The 21,350-nt window shown below is 35.5% G+C and overlaps 1 protein-coding gene across 2 annotated transcripts in view; it reads left to right on the top strand.

Moving 5' to 3' along the window:
- The window catches only part of Vwa8 (von Willebrand factor A domain containing 8), a 358,183-nt gene that overhangs the window by 82,441 nt on the left and 254,392 nt on the right, over positions 1-21,350 (top strand). For both annotated transcript variants that reach the window (XM_074043312.1, XM_074043313.1), the window contains exons 9-12: positions 1,607-1,711; positions 11,535-11,666; positions 14,221-14,355; positions 14,445-14,522. In XM_074043312.1, the coding sequence (XP_073899413.1) occupies positions 1,607-1,711; positions 11,535-11,666; positions 14,221-14,355; positions 14,445-14,522 (450 nt within the window). The remainder of the gene's footprint in view (positions 1-1,606; positions 1,712-11,534; positions 11,667-14,220; positions 14,356-14,444; positions 14,523-21,350) is intronic.

The raw sequence follows: 21,350 nt of genomic DNA, 5'->3' as shown, positions 1-21,350 counted from the left end.
TATTGTGAAGTACTTGGCATGGTGAGTGAAGTTGCCTGGATTTTATGATGAGGAAGAGGTGCTCCATCAGATGTTATGAAGTAGGCAGGGTGTGAAGTGCTCAGATTTATGTTAGAGGGAGACACCTCTGTTGGCAACAAGGAGAACTGAGGAGAGCCTAGATGTGTGGGGAGGCTGTCATAAAATCTGGTAAGACTGTGAGGAGGCAGTCATCTGAATCCATGAGAATACTGCCTTATGCTCTTATTTTCAATAAGACTGTTACTTTTATTTTTAAAAAGTTTTTGCTGGTACTCAGGTTTGAACTCAGGGCCTACTACTTGCTTAGCACTTGAGCCACACCTCCAGCCCTTTTTTGCTATATTTTTTTGCTTTGGCTTGCGCTGACCTTAGACCACCATTTTCCTACCTCTGCTCTCCCTAGCTGAGATTACAGATATGTACCACTATGCCCAACTTATTTTTTTGAAATAAAGACTTGCTAACTTTTGGCTCATGCTGTTTCCAAGTTGCCATCCTCCCATCTCCACCTCCCAAATAGCTGGGATTACAGGTATGAGTTACTGTGCTCAGCCCAAAATACTTATTTTAAAATGTGTATTGCTTTTATCAAATGTTTCTAGTGAAACAGGCAGTTAGGTTTCCCAGGCACCATTTACATTGTTCTATATATCTAGAACAACATTTCTCCTCCTGCTTATCAAATCTCATACTTTTCATTCTTTTTGATTTTGCTGAGAACTTTTTACTTTGAAAATTCTCAAGCCTAAAAAAGAATTTGAAAAATTGTTAAAGCAACATCCATAATCCCTGTACCTTGCAACACTACTTGTTAACATGTTGCCACATTTGCTCGTATGACTACCCTCTCTCCCAACTTTTTCCCTGAACCATTTGAAAGTACATTTCAGTATTCTCGTAAATGCTTAAGTGTATGACTTCTAAGAATTAGAACATTTTTGTACATAGCCAGAACACCATTATCACACGCTGTACCATATTAACAGTAATTTGATAAAATCATGTAGTAGACAGTCTATGGTGAGATTTTGTGTATTCATCCCTGTCAGTATGACTCTCTACAGTGGAGTGGGCCAATTTGAGAGTGCAGTTTATTTCAGAGGGAGGATTTGAGGATAGTGAAAACTTTCTAATTTTGCAGTTATAATTATGAAGCTAGGTGGATGGGATGACCTCAGATTAGGAATAGAAGAATAGTGGGGTACTTCAGGGTGAATAGGAGAGGGAATGTGTATGGCTTCAAATGTGTTCAGTCCATATTCTATAGCTCATGTGATGGGTAATTGAAGATTCAGGTCTACAGCTCAGGAAAGAGATCAGGACTAAACATAGGCTTCTATGAGAGCCATCAACACATGCATGAAAGTGGGTGTAAGTGATGATACCCAGGAAGAAGTTACAGGGAGAAAAGAGGAGGAAATGATATTTTTGTGTTTACGTTTCTAGAAAATCATTTGTTATTTTAGTTTTTATACTTCTGGAAAATAAAGGTAACTTTAGTGGCATGTATGTGCATATATTTCAGATAAATTTGCCATGATTATATTAGATGTTGCTTATTGCTATATATGTCTGCTCCAAATAGGATTCCTTTCCTATGATGTCAATCAAACATGCAATCCAGTGGCTGTATCCATATACCATTTTACTAGGACCTGAAGGAAAGATGGCTGTGGAAGGTGTTCTAAAAGTGAGTATCTACTTCCCTTTCATTCCTTTCCTTTCTTTCCCATCTTCCCATTTCTTCTTTCCCTCTCTCTGCTGTGGTACTCTCCCCATCTTTCTTCTTTCCTTTGCCTTCTCTTCTCTTCTTTTTCAGACTTGAAAGCATTGGATGCCAGTAACTAGAGAGCAGTGATAGGGAAGCAGGCAGCAAGGGTCTGGTGTGGGTGGGAGATTGGTACCCTGGGCGAATGAGTAGACATACTGAGGATAATGAGAGCTATACTTCTCACCAATGGGGAATGATGTATAAACATAGACAGGGAAAAGGCATGAAAGAACCCTGGGTCTTGGACTGCAATTGGAGATACGATTATGAATAAGTTTTTTCAATATATAAACAAGTAAATATAATAAAAAAAGATAATATGGGGGGAGAGGGAGGGAGTGAGGTAGGTAAGGGAGGGGGTGAGGGGAGAAGGAGGGAGAAATGACCCAAACATTGTATGCACATATGAATAAAAGAAAAATAAATAAATAAATAAAGATAGTATGTGTGTGTATATATACATATTGTCTAGTTCTGTCTCCTAAGACAGCCTAAAACTTATTACTACACCAAGTTTCTAGACATTGATTTCTAAATATCACACTTCCAAAAAAAAAAATAGGAATCAAAATTAGGGCTAACTCAAGGGTTGGACCAAAAAAGTGGACAAAATGAACTTGGAACATATTATTGTGCCAGACAGTCAGGCTATGTTCAATGAATGATGTTGACATGTCAAAATGACAGAGGAGCCAGCTTGATAGTTTGAGCATTAAAAATAAATAATGATAGTAATTTATTATATAACCCATTGCATAAAATAGGAATCTATGAGTCTATACTGATAAAAACAAAATTTAAGAATATGGAAAAGCAAAAATCTCTTCATTTGGAATACTTTTTTTTTTTCTGGTGGGACTGTAGTTTGAACTCAAGCCTTCTCACCAGCAAAGCAGGTGCTCTACCATTTGAGTCATACCTCCAGTCCATTTTACTCTGGTTTTTTGGAAGATGTGCTCTTGTTAACTATTTGCCTGGGTTGGCCTTGAACTATAATCCTCCCATTCTTAGCCTCCCAAGTAGCTAGAATTACAGGCATGAGCCACTGGTTCATGGCTTAGAATGCTTACTAATAAATACAGAAAGAATTATAGAAATAATAATTAGCAGCCATCAGAGATTTGGTTGATTTGGCAAGGTGTCATCCAAGGATGTTAAGTTTGGTGGGTGGTGCTTCTATGAAGAACAGAATATTGATGTAATCTAATACTTTCTCCCCACAAACTATTCAATTGACTACAAAACAGGTAAGTGATATTTTTACAGTAAACATCAACTTGACTACATGGGATAAATTGACATTGTGTACCTCTTAAGAAGAGTACCATTTCTGGTGAATTCCTGCAAAGAGGTCAGGATATGAGTTTAGCCATAGAGGAAATATTGTACAGTTGTAGGTTGAGGGCCATCACACAGAATGAAAACTTTTATTCTTTAACTGTTCAGACCATGATGGACAGAAAAAGCTAAAGAAGTTTCCCAGGTTGAAGGAGATTGATGAGACATGATAACTTAATGTGCCATTTCTTCCTGCACTAAATCTAGGACCAGACAGCAGCAAGTGATATTGTGTGTCATAGTTGTAAAACTTATAGGATCTGTGAATTGGACAGTATGTCTGTGTTCAATGTGATTTCATGATTTTGAAATTTGTAGTTCTTGTTTTAAGGGAGTATGACCTCGAGTAAATGTTGATGGGTATGGGGTATCACATCTGAAGTTTGCTCTCAAATTGTTCAGAAAAAAGTCACTTGTGTGTGTGTATTTGGGAACATGTGCATGTATGTGGGGAGGAGGAGGGTGAGAAAAATATGGTAGAATGTTAGTGATCAGAGAATCTGGGTGAAAGTGAAATAGAAATTCTTTGTACAAGTATGTCCTACAATTTTCCTCTAACTTTGAACTTTCTTCAAAATGGAAAATTTTAAGGTAAATATCCAATATAACATTTGAAAATAAAAATTTTAAAACAAATATATGATGTAACATGAAGTTAAAATTTATTTTCCTGTAAGTTAAATTATTAACTTGAAAGTCAGGCATTTTATATAAAATTATGGAAGTTGCTATAGAGCTACCATTTATACTAATAGTCTCATTTTTGTCACATGTTGATTTGTGGATTACTTTTAAAATATATATGGCATATTTTCCCTGTTATAAAATTAACAGTGGTGTTTTCTAAAAGGCCAGAACATTAATGTGATATCTCATAACTATGTACTTACAATTGTTGACCCTTGGAAAAGATTTATTGTGAAAGACAATTTTTGTTTCTCTTTTACAGTCTGGCTAGTGGTACAGATTTCTAAGGAGTAGGCAGAATGTTAATGCTAAGCTCTCATGCTAAGCCTCCGTTTTCTGGAGGCCAGGGTTTGGCAGCCTTAAGCATATGGTAGGGTATTTTTTTCTCCCATCCTCAAATTCATATGTAATATTTGGGGGTAGAGCACCCTGTATGCATCTAGTGAGTGAGACCTCAGAAGGGTAGATGGTAATTGCTGCAGTGGTATTCTTTTCAGATTAGCTAGCTAAAGAACCCAAAGAAAAATATTTTCATTGATTGGGGATGTCAGCAATAATAAAAAAATAGCTGTTTCTCTTAAGACTAGTTATGGGCAGAATCTAAAAGGAAAGCATAAAGAAGCAAGGAGGAATGCAGTCAGTGAAGAGGCGAGCTAAAGTAGAAGAGACAGCAGAGAACAGAAGCAGTCACATAGCAACCACCAATGAAAGAGAGGAAGGAGATCTGCTGTGTGTGTGAGTGTGTGTGTGTGTGTGTGTGTGTGAGAGAGAGAGAGAGAGAGAGAGAGAGAGAAGGAGGAAGAGGAGGAAGAACAGCAACAGGAAGAGAGGGAGGAAGGATAGGGGATATTAAAAATCATCTGAGGACTGAGCATGGTGACTCATGCCTATAATCCCAGCTACTCTTGAGGTACAGTTTGGCATGATCACAGTTGGAGGCCAGCCTGGCAAAAAGTTAGCAAGACCCTGTCTCACAAGCTGGGTGTAGTGGTACATGCCTGTGGTCTCAGTTATTTAGGAGGCATAGGTAGGAGAGCCAAGGTCTAGGCTGACTCTGGGTGAAAACATGAGACCCTATCTGAAAAATTACTAATAGAAAAAAAGAGATGGTGGTGTGGCTCCAGTTGTTGAGTGCCTGCCTAGCAAGCATGAAGTCCTGAGTTCATACCCTAGGACTGCCAAAAAAAATGAAGAATGGGGAAATTTATTAATAGGCTCAGGAGTCAGGAAATTACTATCGCTGACTACATAGTTCATGTTAAGGTTTACTGTAGAAGCTGGAAAAAAGAGAATGGGAACTTATCTGTGATTGAATCAACATCTGAGTCAACTTGGCCTTGGTCACTGGTGTAGAGCACCTGGTGTTGAAGGGCAAAGCTTCCTTATTTCCAGATGAGTTTCCCAGTGCCCCTCAGCAAAGCACTCCTGACTCGGGAACAAGGGAGCGCAGGCAGGGAGGAAGCCCTGAGAAAATGAAGCAGAGTAGAGCTTTCTGTGACACAACTCCAGAACACACTCCAATTAATGTCTGGGTGGGTCAGGTGTGAACACATGCAGAGAGATGGCTCAGTGTGTTTGTAATCTCGAATTGTAAAACTTCTCACACAAGTTACATAAAGTTCTGGAAGATTTTTAAAGAACGGAATTTTCTGAAGAAAGTAGCTAGTGTTCTTCTGTTTTGTTTGCCATTTATTTGTTTGTTTATTTACTTATTTATCCATTCATTCATTTATTTTTTTTTTTGAGACAAGTTCTTGCTGTGTAGCCCAGGCTGTCCTCAAACGTGGAACCTTTCTGCTTCAGCTTCCCAAGTGCTGGGATTACAGATGTGCACGCGACATCTGAGTGTTTGCCCTACATTTTGGTCTTTATAATTAGGAGAAACATAGAAATATTATTAAAGGTTCCTTTTACAAACAGAACTGATTTTTTAAATTATTGTTGTACTGAGGTTACATTGTGACATTTACTGATGTTCTTACAATATATCATAGTTGAATTCACCCCCTCCATCATTCTCCTTTATCTCTCTTCCCCAGAACTGATTTTAATTTTGATTGTTTGTGTTTTTAAAAAAGGAAAAAAGGTCCCCAGTATCTCCAAAGGGGGGGTGGGGGGGAGAAAGAAAGAAAGGGACTGACATTGCTCAGATAAGTGAAGAAAAAGTATGACTATTTTCTCTCATCTTAATTATCAGAAGTGCTAATTAATGCATAATTCTAACTAAAGAACTTTCTTTTGGCAAGATCATTATATACTGATGTGTACATAATTATATATGTAAAGGTATTAAATATTTTTTCCTAAGGGTGAAACAGTCTACCACCCTTTGGTAGAATTGGTATAATTCTTTGTGATCTGTTCTGGGTACTCTGTAACCTGCTTGTTATTCTAAATTTCTATATTTTTTTCAAAACATTATCTTTACCTAATATTCAAGAATAGTGTTTAGTCTATAAAACAAAATATTCTATATGCTTAAATAACTTTAATAGGAGAGGAACTTTGTTGAATTTGGAAAAATAAGTCTTAAGGAGTGGAAATATCTATTATTACATGAATTAAGAAGAGGTGTATTTTCTCTCATAGATTGTCATAGAAATTACTGAAAAGTGGCATTTGAGTTATATATCCATTTGAATTTTAAAGTAATCATTTAATTAGACTGCATTTTACTTATTTATTTTTTAAACTGCATTTTATTTATTTTTATTTTTTATTTTTTTAAATAAATTTCTCCTATTTTTAAAAAAAATTTTATTTTATTCATATGTGCATACAATGTTTGGGTCATTTCTCCCCCCTTTCCCCCGCCCCCTCCCTTAACCCCCACGCCCCCTTACCCCTCGCTACCTGGCAGAAACTATTTTGCCCTTATCTCTAATTTTGTTAAAGAGACAAAGCAATAATAGGAAGGACCAAGGGTTTTTACTAGTTGAGATAAGGATAGCTATACTAGACTGCATTTTAAAATAAAATTATTACTTACTGAAAATGCAGTTGGCTAAAATGAGGCACACCTTTCTTTTTTCTGAGCTTGCTATAAAAATGGCTGGAATGACTTTCATTCTCCAGATGGTGCTTATCATGCGATGTCCATGCTCTAAAACGTATCTCTGTAGTCATGAAATAACTTCCAGCTTTTGGTTAAAGATGTCTTAAAGAAAATGCTTCCATTCTCAAGCTGTTATACTTTTTAAGAATGGTGTGTTTTGTCACAATTTTGTAGCAAATGCATCCAGGCTTCTCAGTCCTGTATAAGTAGGACTTTCATAACAATGGTTAAATTAGTACGTTTCCATGGTGATTTATAAAGCAAGTACTGCTGATGTTCACTGATAATATAATCTGAATTATAATTTTTTGCTGAGAAACTTGGAAGGAACTTGTGTTGAGTATTTTCATCCAGTTCAACAAACACCAATTGAGCATTCATTATTTGGCAAATGATGATACATATACAGAAATGTAGGGATTCAGAAATGGATAGTATCTGCTGTTTGCCCCTGAGGGATTTATAGTCTGGTGGGGGCATTAGACTTTCTAATAAATAACTATTTTAATATAATGATTTTATAGTACTGTAGCTCATGGTGAATAGTTTTGGTCAAAGCAATAATAAAGTGAAGTAGGTCAGTTAAAATAGGAATTGAATGAACATAAGAAGTGTCTCAGAGGTGTGATGATAGATGTTACTAATTGATAAAATATAAGGTGTTGAGGGTCTGTGAGAGAAAGTGGGAAATACAGAATGTCTTTGAATCCAAATTTGGATAAGTGAATACAAACAGATGCCATTAGTTGATAAGAAAAAGTGGGAGAAGGAGTGCATTTAGGTAGGGGTTAAACCACTCTATACCGTGGGAGCTCTTTGACTTTGAGGTTTCCAGGTGGGTTTGTCCTGTAGGTTTGAAAATATAGATCTGGTTCTGGAGGATTTTGATCTTAAAGATAAATGCTTTGGAATAATTAATGGATTGAATTCATGGTGATGGATGAAAGAACCCATGGAGCAAGTAAGAGTAAGAAGGAAAACTGGCTGAACCTTAGAAACACCCACATGTAAGAACTGGATAGTGAAGAAAGAATTTTCAAGTTAGGCTGGAGAAGAGCAAGCAGTAAGAGAGACAGAATAGAACAGCAGACAGTATTCTCATGAAATATTAGGAGAAACTGTTGTAGAGGAAGGTAAGAGCAGTGGCTTCCAGTGCTGCAGAGATGTCTTGTTGCCTGAAGACTTTTAGATGTTTCATTCAAAAAAAGGTTATGTGTTCCATCCATCCTTCCACATAATCAGCCAGGCACTGCTGTGCTGGAGATACATCAGTAAGCAAAGTAGACAAAAGCACTTGTCTTTGTGGTGCTTATTTTTTAGTGAAGGGCAACAGTTAATCAAGTATTAAAGTACATCATATGATAGTTGAGGAATGGATGCTGTCACTGAAATAATGGCATGTGAATAAAGAGCTGAAGGAGTGAAGTCCTGTGGGTAGAAAGCATTTCAGACAGTAACAACCAGAGTAAAAGGCCCTGAGCTGGAGCACACCTGCTAGGAACAGCAAGGACAGTGCAATGGGGCAGAGGGAGTGGAGGAGAGGTGAGTAAGAGATGAAGTCAGAAGGTAAAGGAGGTCAGATCACATAGGGCTGTGTAGGCCACTGAAAAGACTTCTGCTACTAGTCTGAGTAAGATGGAATGCCACTAGAAGGTTTTGAGGAATGTCTCATATGACTGATCATTTTAACAGACTCACTCTGGTTGCTGAGCAGTGAGTAGATTGTGGTGGGTAAGGACATAAGCAGAGAAAAAACAGCCAATTGTAATAATCAAGTTGAGTGATTAGGGTGACTTTGACCAGATTTGGATTACGTTTTGGAGGTAGAGTAAATATAATCTGCTGAAGGATTAGATATAGGGTTGAGATAAAGTCAAGGATGATTTCAAGCTTTTTGGACTGAAGAATTTTAATGATGAAGTCAGTGATGCAGATTATGGGGGAAGATCAAGAGCTGAAGGTTGGACTGTTTATGGGATGTCTGCTGGCTATTCACATAGAGATGTCAAGGGGTTGTATTATACAAGTCAGGAATTCAGGAGAGACTGGAGAGCAAAAGCCAGGACCCATGGATATATAGATGGTTTATAAAATGATGCAGCTAGGTGAGATTATTTAAAAAGTGAATATAGATAGAAAGCACACCTACATCCATCTGGAAACCTCAAATTGAAAAGGATGCCACTGTGTGACATTGTTTAGCCTCTATCCCAAATGTGCTGTTTCTTACCAGTTTCTCATACTACCTGATGACATCTCTGTTTTCTCACTTTTCCAAGCTAAGATTTATGGACATTCTTGATTTCTCACTTTCTTTCACAGCCCCCTAACCCATCCTAAATTCTGTCAGTTGATAATGTCTATTAAATGACCCACTCCTAAAGACTTGTAACATGTACTGACTGCAAAAGGACCAAGAAAGAGAAATGAGTGAACTAGGAAGAAAATGAATTTATTAAATTAGGCAATTTGGATATTATTGGTGAACCTACCAAGAGTAGTGCTACTAAAGTGAGAATGTAAGCCAAAAAAATCAGTAGATCTAAGAGTAATTTGGAGATGAGGAAGATGAAGCAGTGAGTCTGTACATCTTGTAAAATAAGTTTGATGGTGAGCAGAAGCAGAAGGATGATACTCATAAATGATGTAAAATCAAGAAATAACCTTATCTTTTCTTTTTGGTAGTAGTAAGGTTTGAAGTCAGGGCCTTGTGCTTGCTAGGCAGGTGTGCAGTACCACTTAAGCTATGCCCCTAGTCCTTTTTGCTTTAATTTTGCTTTATGCCTGGACTGGCATTGGACCTCAATTCTCTCTTGGCTGCCCCTTCTCCCTTCTTAGAACAATTTCAACAAGTTTCACTGTTCTGTTTTCCTACATGTATACAAACTAAATCAACAATATTTGGGAATTATAAAGGTGAACGTGGATGCCTTATAGAATGCCATCTCTATGATTTACATTTCATTTTATTTAATTATAAATCACAGCTCACATAATTCTAAAGAAGGTATGTCAGAAAATTTTAGTTCATTTTGTTTAATTGAAGCTCAGTAATTCACAGGAAAAATTCATAAAGTGGTAAGGTAAATAAATTTCTGATTTTGTACATCTTTCTAGTGTGTAGTCTGAAAGAATTATATGTTTTCTATAGTCCTAAATTACCTTTCTGATTAACAATGCTCTAAATTTCTTATTCCAGCAAATGGTAATCCACCTTGAAACTTGAGTCCTTTCACTATCTTAGTGTAATCTAGTCTACTGTTTTTATGCCACTGAAATATTTTAGCTTGCATTATTTAAAAGGACATAACCAGTGTAGCAAATAATTCAGTATGTTTATGTTCATTTTTAGAATATGAGTGCTCTGACATCAATAGTATAGCAACTTAGAATGACATTACTATAGCTCATTTATTTGTTTTCCTAGAAATTAATGACTCTTGGGTCTGAATTCTAATGGATTTAATTACTTGGCTAGGCCTCACTCCTTTACTATAAAACTTCCCTTAAAATACAATGTAGCACTTTCTGTACAAAATCAATGTGTCAGTAGTTATTTGTCTACAATTGGAAGCAGTTCTTACAAAATTGTTACATACTATGGGGATTTGCATATATAAATTGTGTATGGTATAGAACTTATTTTTTAAATAGTGGAACAGGTAAATCATTTTTCTTAGGGGTAGGGAAAGGAGTTAGTGATTGTCTTGACAACGTCTGACTCCAAGATGAAGGCTTCAGCTGGGCTGCTTTGTTTAAAGTGTTGAGGTTGAACATGATTTTCTTCTGAAAAAATCTGTTTTCTAGAGTTCTGTTGAACACATGATGATTGTCTCTTCTTTCAGTGAGTTATAACTCTTTTTTACTATAGTGATAATGTTCCAAAACTAGTATAAGATTTTGGAGGAATACTTTCTATTTAATACTAAGAATGAACTCAGTTTTTCATATTAAACATGTTGTGAAGCATAGGATTTAATTCATTTTCAGTTAGTATTCTTATTTTTTCACATACTTATCTTTGTTCTCTGTGTGGAATTTTTTAGTATTCTAGCTGTTATGAGGGGATATAGTCAAGGTTAGAACATTGATAGCTGGTCCACGCATAAAGAATCAGTGGTCCTGGCCTTTTCTATATAATTTAAGCAATATTGAGAGCCCTGTGGTAGAGAAGGCACTGTGCCAGCTGCCGTGGAAGGTTGATTGTCATGATTTTTTTTGATCAGTTAAGCTATCCACACAAGCAGACAGTAGAATGGTGTCCAAGAAGTTCTGTTTTCATGAGTTTCAGGTAATATTAACTTCATGATGACTTAAGAAATCAATCAACACAGGTCTTTTGTGAAGTAAACACACACCACAAGTATGTTTTGAAGAGTTTCATCATTCCTTTCAAGCAGTTTAGAAATTCCATTTTTAGGAAGTGTGGATTATGAATTTCTACCAAGTCAGAAATTAAGCATTTCCATTTCCTGTTGATGAGTAAATTTTAGGAACTCTTTTAATAATTGGTTTAAACCAGGAAGGTATTAGTAGAAATTAGAAAAAAATTTTCATTACCTCTTTTATCTTTATTTTTATAATATAGAGTGGTTTCGGTTCTAATTAGATAGAATCTTCCAGATATCCAATGTAATTACATGACTTTTTTGTAATTTTCAGCGCTTTGAGCTCCAAGATTCAGAAAGCTTTCTGCTTCCTAAAGAGATTGTAAGAGTGGAGAGGATGACTGAAAACCATGTCTCTCGAGCTTGTGTGACTGTCCGAGTTGCAGGAAAAGAGGTGACAATTAAGGTAATGAGTGATAGGTTTATTCATTCTAGATTTGTTCTTGTTCTGACCATTTTTATGTCCTCAATTAGGTATGTGATCCTCTTCCAAGTCTTTGTCTCTATAGCACCACTGCTGTATATCTGTATTTGTACATCTGTGTATCCAGAGTCGTGTGTGCTTATAAATGGGAAAGATCAGGAGAGACAGAGGGACAGCTTTTCAAAAATCTACTGTACCTCTGGGAGAAACAAGTCAAATGTTGATTAATAGAAGCATTTTGTACTGTGTCCTATCCTTGGTAAAAAATAGTGTTTCCAAAACATATGTTAGGTAATAGAGAGCCCTCTTTTTGAATAAAATCTTTCTCAGCTTCATGAAACAGTTCAAAGAGGAGCTGTTCTGGCTGAACAGTTTATAGAAAAGGGGAATGATATTTGGTCATAGAGCCCATCTGCTTGTTCTACTTCCTTTTCTTCTAATCCTTGCCTTTATGGCCCTATGAGCCCCATGATGTCATGGGAAACTAGGAAAAATGGCTTTGAAAATGCTGACTATATGAATGTAGGAATGAACAAATGCTTGTGTTGTAGCAGAGCAAACAGGCGCTGGTGGCTCATGCCTGTAATCATAGCTACTCAGGAGGCAGAGATCAGGAGGATCGTGGTTCGAAGCTAGCCCAGGCAAATAGTTCCATGAGACCCTATCTCAAAAAATCCTTCATAAAAATGGGGCTGGTGGAGTGGCTCAAGGTGAAGGCCCTGAGTTCAAGCCCCAGTGCCACACACAGAAAAAAATTGTTTTAATTTGGATATTACTAATATTTATTCATGTTACTGTACTTACTCATTATTAAATTAAATATAAATTATGTCTTTCATGAGCCAGGTTCTATGTAATTACTTTACTGTTTACTAGTAAATAGTGACTATTTACTCGTCACTGTATTTGTCTCCTTCCATACATTATGCCCTTTAAACCACCCTGTAATCCTAGAGGTAAGTTTTATTGTTTTTTTTTTTATTCATATGTGTATACAATGCTTGGGTCATTTTTCCCCCTTTCCCCCACCCCCTTAAGGTAAGTTTTATTATCACTATTTTATATACAACTCAGATGTACAGTGATTAATTGATTCACCCCTGGGCACCAACCAGGAAGTGGCAGCTGGGATTTCTAGACAGGGCCACTTTCTGGTACTTGTCTTCTGTCTCCTTCAGCTGAATGGCCTGTGATAGTCTAGGATGGAGGCAGTGAGTAAGGACTGCATAGGAGTGAATGGCAGCTGGGATCTAGAGAAGGAAGTAATACTGTAATTCCAGAGGGAGGAATAGGGGACATTGTAGAAGGAGGTAAAGCTTGAGCTAAGTCTTGAAGAATGGCAGGATTTTCCAGTGGCTCAGGAGTGGAAAGGTAATAGGATACTTTGGGCAATTTAAATAGAATGTTTGGAGGTATGAACCTGTGCTCATTATTTGCTTTCCTTGGGAATGGCTCTCTAACTTCATTCCTCCTATCCCTTCCAGTTAGATTTCCAGGTTAAAGCCAGGGTAATGTTTTTTAAATGCAAATCTGATGTTAGTGTTTCCAAACTTACAATTCTTTAGTCCTCAGCAGATCATGGCTCCAAGAGACTAGTAAAAGAGGAGAATGGTGGCTACCAGAGCTTGGAGAGGTTAATCAATGGGTACCAAGTTTTAGAAAGGCAGGAACAAGAAGTTCTGGTATGCTCTTGCTTAGTAAGGCGACAATAGCTAAGGATAAGGTACTGTATGTTTAAAAAAATCTAAGAGAAAGGAATTTCAGTTTTCATTATGAAGGAGATAGATATGTTTAATATAACTTAAATATTACACAGTATCTACTTGTATCAAAACATCACCAGTACTCTATTAATATGAACATTTTTTTTGTTTTTATGTATGAGTTAAAAAATTATTTTTATAAAAAGTTCCTTTAGAAAGAAAGAGCAATCAAGACTAAAATCCAATGAATCTGGACCACAAAGAATAAAGAAGGAAAGAACAACTAAAAATAAAATTAAAATAAAAGGAGAGTTTTTTAATGAATAGATGTTTCTGAGTGGTAAACTCAGATACTAGTGAAAAGAATTTGTGGGCATAGTGTTTTAGATGAGATCGGGTGTGTTCAGGGTGGTATGACCGTAGAGGACATGGCATTTCAGAAATCCAGAGCTCCTTGGTGACTTTGGAGATTCTAATATGGTCTAGTTTTTAAATTCTGGGCTTGTAACTGGAATTTGAGGAAAAATTCTTCATTCTCCACTAATGATTTTTTATTGTAGTTATAGAGCATGAAAATGATATGATTTATGAACATATTTAACAGCAGGGGACTTTAATTTTCCAGGAATAATTAATTTGGAGGTTTGATGATAAGAATCATCATATCTGTGAATGGGAAAATAGTTGCTGCTCTATTGAAATATTAAAACCAGAATGGAATTGAATTGAGCAAGGAATTGATAAGGGCCATTTAAGTGACAGTTATGTACTTTAAGTACTAATAATTTTAAGAAAAATACATGCATATTTTATTTACCTCTCTTTAATTATAGGTGCCAGCTGGGACCAGACCATTAAGTCAATTTTGTGCACCAGACTGTTTCATTCAGACGCTAAGTCATAAGCAGCTACTGGCTGAAATGATGCAGTCTCATATGGTTAAGGACATATGTTTAGTTGGAGGAAAGGTAAGAATGGCAGCCTCACTGTTCACTTCATTCTCCTGGGTTTTGGTTGTTCTTACTCATCCCTTGAACAGTTGTGTTTCTATTTGTAGGGCTGTGGAAAAACAGTCATCGCTAAGAACTTTGCTGAAACCTTAGGATATGACATAGAACCTATTATGCTCTACCAGGTACAATGTTTATTTTTAGCACTTGGACTATAAACACATATATTTAGCCCATCAGCAGTTAAGACCTGTTGAGTTTTAATGTAGATAAATGAAACAGCAATAAAATTAGAGTGCAAATATATTTGTGTTTTCTAGGGTATCTGATATGTACAATATACCAGTGTCTACTTTTCAAGAGAGATTCATTTATTATGGGTGCGTTACACAGAGTACATTTGTAACATAGAATAATTTGGAAATCTAAACAAAGTTGGTTTTGGCTGCAATAGGAGACCATTAGGTATTCATTGAATAGATTATCATTGTTTTTATTGTTATAAAGTGTATGTAATGTATGATTTGCCACTTTTATATGTATAATTTGCTAGCATTAAGTACATTCACAGTGTGTATAACCATCACCACTTTCACTTTTTAAAATAGCTTTATTATATTTTTGAATTAGCATACATTCATAATATGAGTGTGTTTCATTGTGATAATTCCATACACGTGACCACTTTCTTTTTCAAGGACTTTTTCATTATCCTAAGTAGAAACTCCATACTCATTGATCAGTCATGCCCAATTTCCCTTCTTTCCCCAGATCCTGGTTTTACTTTCTAACCTATGAGTTTGCTTATTTTAGGTACCTCATATAAATGGAATCATGATTTCTTTTTCCTTTTTGTCTAGCTTATTTTATTTAGCATGAGGTTTTCAATATTCGTTCACCTTGTAGTGTATTATTCAGATGTGTTGGCACTGTGACAAAAAGCCTGACTTAAGGGAGAAGGAATTTATTTTGGCTCATGGTTTTAATGGTTTCAGTCCTTAGTCCTTGGCTCATTGATCCTGGACCCGTGATGAGGCAGAACATCATGGTGGTGGGAGCATGTGGCAGAAGCTACTCACTATATAGTGGAGAAGAAGGGACCAAGAACCAGGTATAACTTCCAAAGGCAGGCTCCAGCTGACCTACTTCCTCAGCTAGGCCCTACTTCCTAAAGTTTTCATTACCTCACAAAAAGTGCTGCCAGCTAGGGAACAAGTGTTCAATACATGAGCCTGTGGGGACATTTAATATTGAAACCTTAATATGTAGAATGTATCAGAATTTCATTCCACTTTTTATGGCTGAAGAATATCCTACTATATGCATATACCACCTTTCATTATGCATTCATCTGTTGGTGAAACCTTGGGATGCTTCCACATTTTGGCTATTATGAGTGATTTAAAATACTGGTGTACAAGAATCTGCTTGAGTCCCTGATGTCAGTTCTTTTAGGTAGGAGTATAATTGCTAGATCATATGGTAATTCTATGTTTAACTATTTCAGGAATCAATAAACTGTTTTCAACAGCCTCTACATCATTTTTACATTTCTACAAGCAATACAGGAGAGTTTTAATTCACCTACAACCTCATCAACACTTATTTTCAGCTGAATTCTTTTATAATTGTCATCTTAGTGAGTGTGAAGTGCTAACTCATTGTGTTTTTGATTTGTGTTTCCCTAATGACTAATGATGTTGAACATACTTTCATGTGTTTGTTGGGTATTTGAATATATTTTTTGGAGAAATGTCTATTTAAGTTCCTTGCCCATGTTTTAATTGGGATTTTTATTGTTGAGTTGTAGGAGTTCTTTACATATTCTGGATATAGAATCCATTCTCAAATTCATGATTTGGAGATTTTTTTTTCCTTTCTGTGGGCTGTCTTTTCACCCTTTCATACACAAAGTTATTAATTTTATTGAAGTCAAAGTTATTTTTATGTCTATTTTTTCATGTTATATTCAATAAATCACTGCCAATTTCTTTTTTTTCTTTTATTCATATGTACATACAATGTTTGGGTCATTTCTCCCCCCTTCCCTCTGCCCCCTCCCTTAACCACCCCATACCCTCCCTCTCCCCCCTTACTCCCTCGCTTCCAGGCAGAAACTATTTTGCCCTTATGTCTAATTTTGTTGAAGAGAGAGTATAAGCAATAATAGGAAGGACCAAGGGTTTTTGCTAGTTGAGACAAGGATAGCTGTACAAGGAGTTGACTCACATTGCTTTCCTGTACATGTGTGTTACCTTCTAAATTAATTCTTCTCAAACTAACCTTTTCTCTAGTTCCTGGTCCCCTTCTCCTATTGGCCTCTGTCACTTTAAAGTATCTGCATTAGTTTCTCTGTGTTGAGGGCAGCAAATGCTATCTAGTTTTTTGGGTGTCTTACCTATCCTCATACCTCTCTTGTGTGCTCTCAATCACTGCCAATTTCAATGGTATGAATTTTCCTGTTTTCTTCTAAGAATTTTTCTATTTTAGATCTCACATTTAGATCTCTGATCCATTTTGAGTTATTTTATGCAGATAGTATAAGGTAAAGGTCCAGCTTTCATCTTTTGCATATACATATCTAGTTTTCCTAGTACCAATGTTGAAGAGACCGTTCTGTCCTCATGAATGGTCTTACATTCTTTCTAAGAACAATTGACCACGTATGCAAATGTTTATTTCCAGATTCTGTATTCCATTGGTCCACATATATGCCTATACTATGCCAATACTATATACTGTTTTAATTACTGCAGTTTTATAATAAATTTTGAAATCAGGAAATATGAGACCTTTCCCTCTGTTATTTCTTTCCTGGATTGTTTCGATTATTTTAGACCCCCAAAGATTCCATAAAAGTTTTAGAATGGATTTATTTGTGTCTGTTTTTTAAAGAATGTCATTGAGATTTTCAAAGAATTTGTATTGAATCTGTGGATCACTTTGGGTAGTATTATCATCTTTTTATATATATCGTCTTCCAATCAATGAACATGTTTGTCTTTTCATTTTTTTATTTATGCTTTCTTTCAACAATGTTTTTTAGTTTTAAGTGATCACATCTTTTGTCTCCTTGGTTACATTTATTCCAAAGTATTTTTTAATAGATTGTTTCGACGGATGTTTATGTTGTACATAGTATGGTAAAAAACCAACCTCTAGTATTCTTACAGAGTGAAATATTCTGTCATGATTTTTTTTGTAATGATCTCTTGAAGAAATTTCTGTGCTGCTATTTTTTGATGTTATATGTCAATCTTTGTCTAGTTATGGCAACTTCTTATAGCAGAGTTTCTGTTTTATTCTTTTTTTTTTTTGTGGTACTGGGGTTTGAACTTGCTAAGCAGGTGTTCTACTGCTTGAGCCATTCTTCCAGCCCTTTATTTTATTCTTTGAATGCTTTTGGAAGAAAATGTGATACTATTGTCTACATTTTAGGCACCCTGTGTGTTTTTAGTTTATTCTTTAGTTACATGTTTCAGTTGTTTCTGACACTAAATATGTTTATATCAACATGTTCTTATTTTGGAAAGTAGTAGTCGTGATATTAGAGCATAGAAAATTTTGTTAGCTGCTTACATTTCCACTGATTCTGTTGAGAACATTCTTTTTAGGCTGCTTTAAGGTACTTTGTAACTATTTGTTATTTGGCCAGAGTTTAGAAGGAACTGCAATTATATAATACTGATAGGTAACATTTGACTATAAACAGAAGAATCTATTATAATGGTACATGTGAGAATTCTTTTTGAAATGTTACCTCTGGTTGAGGTAACATTTTGAACAGCAAGGTAACATTTAGGATTTTTACTTGCATTGAAAATAGTTGTAGAAACAAAAGAAAAAGCATCCTGTCTTCGTGTGAACCTATGATGGATCCATATTTTTACTGTTTTGTATAGTTTTCATTACTATATTTCAAGATAGATAGGTAAAATAGGAGGCAGAGATCATGAAAATAATCAACTGATGGAAGGGCTTAAAAGGTTCAAATATTTGCTAAGAATGTCTATGAACTTAAAAAGATGAAATCTGTGAAGAAGCTTCTGTCATGAAGAATATGAATTAAGTTGATGATATCTGAAGTAGAAGGGGTATCCTGTGTGTTCAAAGATAAACAGGTAGGGAAAGGAAAGTATGTTTTTAAAATTCCATAGCATGGAATTTTAGAACCCACAAAAAATGTTTTAAAATGAGTTTTTATAAATTGATTCTAGGTCTCTAGGGTTTTCTTTAAGGAAAGCGAGGATATTTGAGGCAATATATCTCTGTCTAAATTTGTGAAAGATACTGTGAAGCATATCCTGCTGTTCTACATAATCTTAACCTCTTGGGATCTTTGTCAGAGATCAGAAGATCAAAGGTTGCCTTTGTCTTCTCATTGACCTTTCCATATCCTTCCATAGCTCACGATGGGAATGACCTGGGATGGCACTTTATTGCATCACCAACCTGTTCAACATCAGCCTTCTAATGTCCAGTAAAAATGTGTCTTTACCAAACAACCTAGGGAAAAACTTTGAATCAGTACACTTTGCAAACCAAGTTAAGATGATAAATACTACAGCATAACTTACCTTTCCAGGTGCCATTGCTTTGACATCACATGGACAAGACTTTTTGAGGAATATATTTTTCTCATTTACTCCATTCCAACTTAGTGTTACTTATAAAATTGTAAACATGAATATTTTCTTCACATTAAAATAATATTCCCATTCTAATGAAAACTGAAAATACGTTAATAAACCTTATCAATTTTTCCAAACAGTACTGCTCTGTATCAGGTTTCTCTTGGTAAGTTATGATCATTTTTATACTGTGTACTTGAGCTCTGAAACTTGTGTTCATCTCACCCTGTAGTCCATTAGAAAAAGAACTGAGCAAAAAAGTGTGTCTAATAATTCAGATCACCCGCTGCACTGAAAAGCCACCTGAAGTACTGTGCCATTAAGAATCTTGTCTTATTATGTGAAAGAATTATGTTGAATGTGAGAACAGTTTTCTTGTGTAATTTTGAAGAGTGACAAAAAGTTCACAAAATATTATTTTAATTTTTTTTCATTATCAGTTTGTTGATGGATATATGAACAAGGGTAGGAAGATGCAACCATGAAAGTTGATGACAGTCTATTCTGTTTCCTGATATACTTCTGACTTCTGAAGTTAGTCTCTTCTGATTTCTGTCACAGAATAGGGTCATGTAGTCAAATCTTATCAATCCTCTCTGTCTGAGAAATATGGATGATGAAAATTGAAAGGTAAGAAAGTTTCCCATAAGAATATTTCATACTCTTCGTCAAACCCTGCTGACCTTGAGACGTCTTGCAGGAACTGGCAAAATGGTACAGAGATAAGCAAACTAATCACATATTCTAAAAACCCTTCTTCTTTTCTCACTTTGCTTTTCTGCTCACTTCAGAGGAAATGTATAGGGAAAAGTAGTTTCTGGAAGTATAGACTTTGGAAAGGAATAGTCAAATATAATAGCTGCAACGTATTTTGGAGATAAATTGCTGCTTTCTATGAACTGGATCAAAGTATATGTTTGGCACTGTATTGACATTTACATACTTTGTTAGTAGTTAATCAGTTGGTTTTCACAATAGAAATTACATTCCTGAGATCAAATATAAGACTTTTTTTTTTGCTTGTGCTTGTATATCTTTAATAAAGCTTATTGATCTATTTGAGACATTGTAATTAACTTAATAGAATAAAAATGAATTTTTTTTATAATTATGAAGTCTGCAGTAATAAAAATGTTACAGAAGTTTGACCCACTGTAGAGTATTTAGTGGGAACAAATGATCCACCATCTGTTTTTCTAGAGATTTGGAGACTTCCCTGTTATTTGTACATGCATAAAGCTACACTTAATCTGACGGTTTTGCTTTATTTTTAGACTTGACTATTTTTAGAACAAGATTTCATGTGAAGTAGAAGGAAAGCATGTCTTTAACACAAGTTTTATGGAATATGTAAAGTAAGTTTTATAATAGGCTGTAAAAGTCTTAAAAGTGTTAGGTTAGATTCTTTTAACTGGTTATTCTGTTTTTGGTGTTGAAGCCAGTGATTTTAGTTTTGAAGAAATATTAGTCATTTTTTTCATATCCAGATAAGGGCATATTTCCAGATTTTTTTTTGGCATCATCATAAATACACCAGATTTGAGATCTCAGTCTAAATACAAGTTGGATTCTTGTGGAACTGTAAGCAAAAATAGTGATTGTCAGGCTGGTGGAGTGGTTCAAGTGGTAGAGTGCCTGCCTAGCAAGTGTGAGGCCCTGAGTTCAAACTTGAGTACCTTAAAAAAAAAATCACTGTCTATAACATGTAGTCTTTGGATCATTGACTCAGCTAAGTTTTTGTTCCTATAACTAAATTGAAATCACATCTTCTTTTCTTCTTTTAACTAATCTGCAGTCTTGACTTCGTCCTTTTATCCAAACACAGTAGTTTACTGCTTTTAACTGCTAAGAACCTGTAACATTTTTATCTGTGTTTATGGCACTATTTCTTCTATAGTAGCTTTATTCTGAGTCAGCCCTTTCTCACTTAACAGTAGTTTCCAAAGCTTTAGACACATTTTCAGCCTGTGTTCTGCCCGTTTTATTATTCCAACACTTACTTTTATTTCTTCTAATATTCCCATTTTAAATCTTTTAATAACGTCTTAAAATTACACTTTTCTTTGCATTTCTTGTATTTTTCAAAAATGGCTTTGTGACAATTTAATAATGACTTTTGCAATCTCTTTGAAGTGATCAAGTTATTTACAAGAAGTTAACCCACTAATTACTCCAAAATAGGCCAATAAAGTGGAGTTTCCTGAGTTGCAAAATTAACTATAAGAATGATTAAGCTCCAGATTATTCTCAAAGTTTGTACAACAGTCATGGCTCATTGATTTTCAAGCGATTTTTTTTGTCTGTTAGAGCATACATCTTTAAAATCAGTAAGCAGAAGACAGGCTTTACTTTGTGTGAGATCAGTGCTAACTGGGTTGAGGC

The sequence above is a fragment of the Castor canadensis genome, chromosome 10 (assembly GCF_047511655.1).
Source record: "Castor canadensis chromosome 10, mCasCan1.hap1v2, whole genome shotgun sequence".
Lineage (NCBI taxonomy): Eukaryota > Metazoa > Chordata > Mammalia > Rodentia > Castoridae > Castor > Castor canadensis.
Note: the sequence above shows the minus strand (reverse complement) of the source record. Positions and strands in the feature narration are given on the sequence as shown.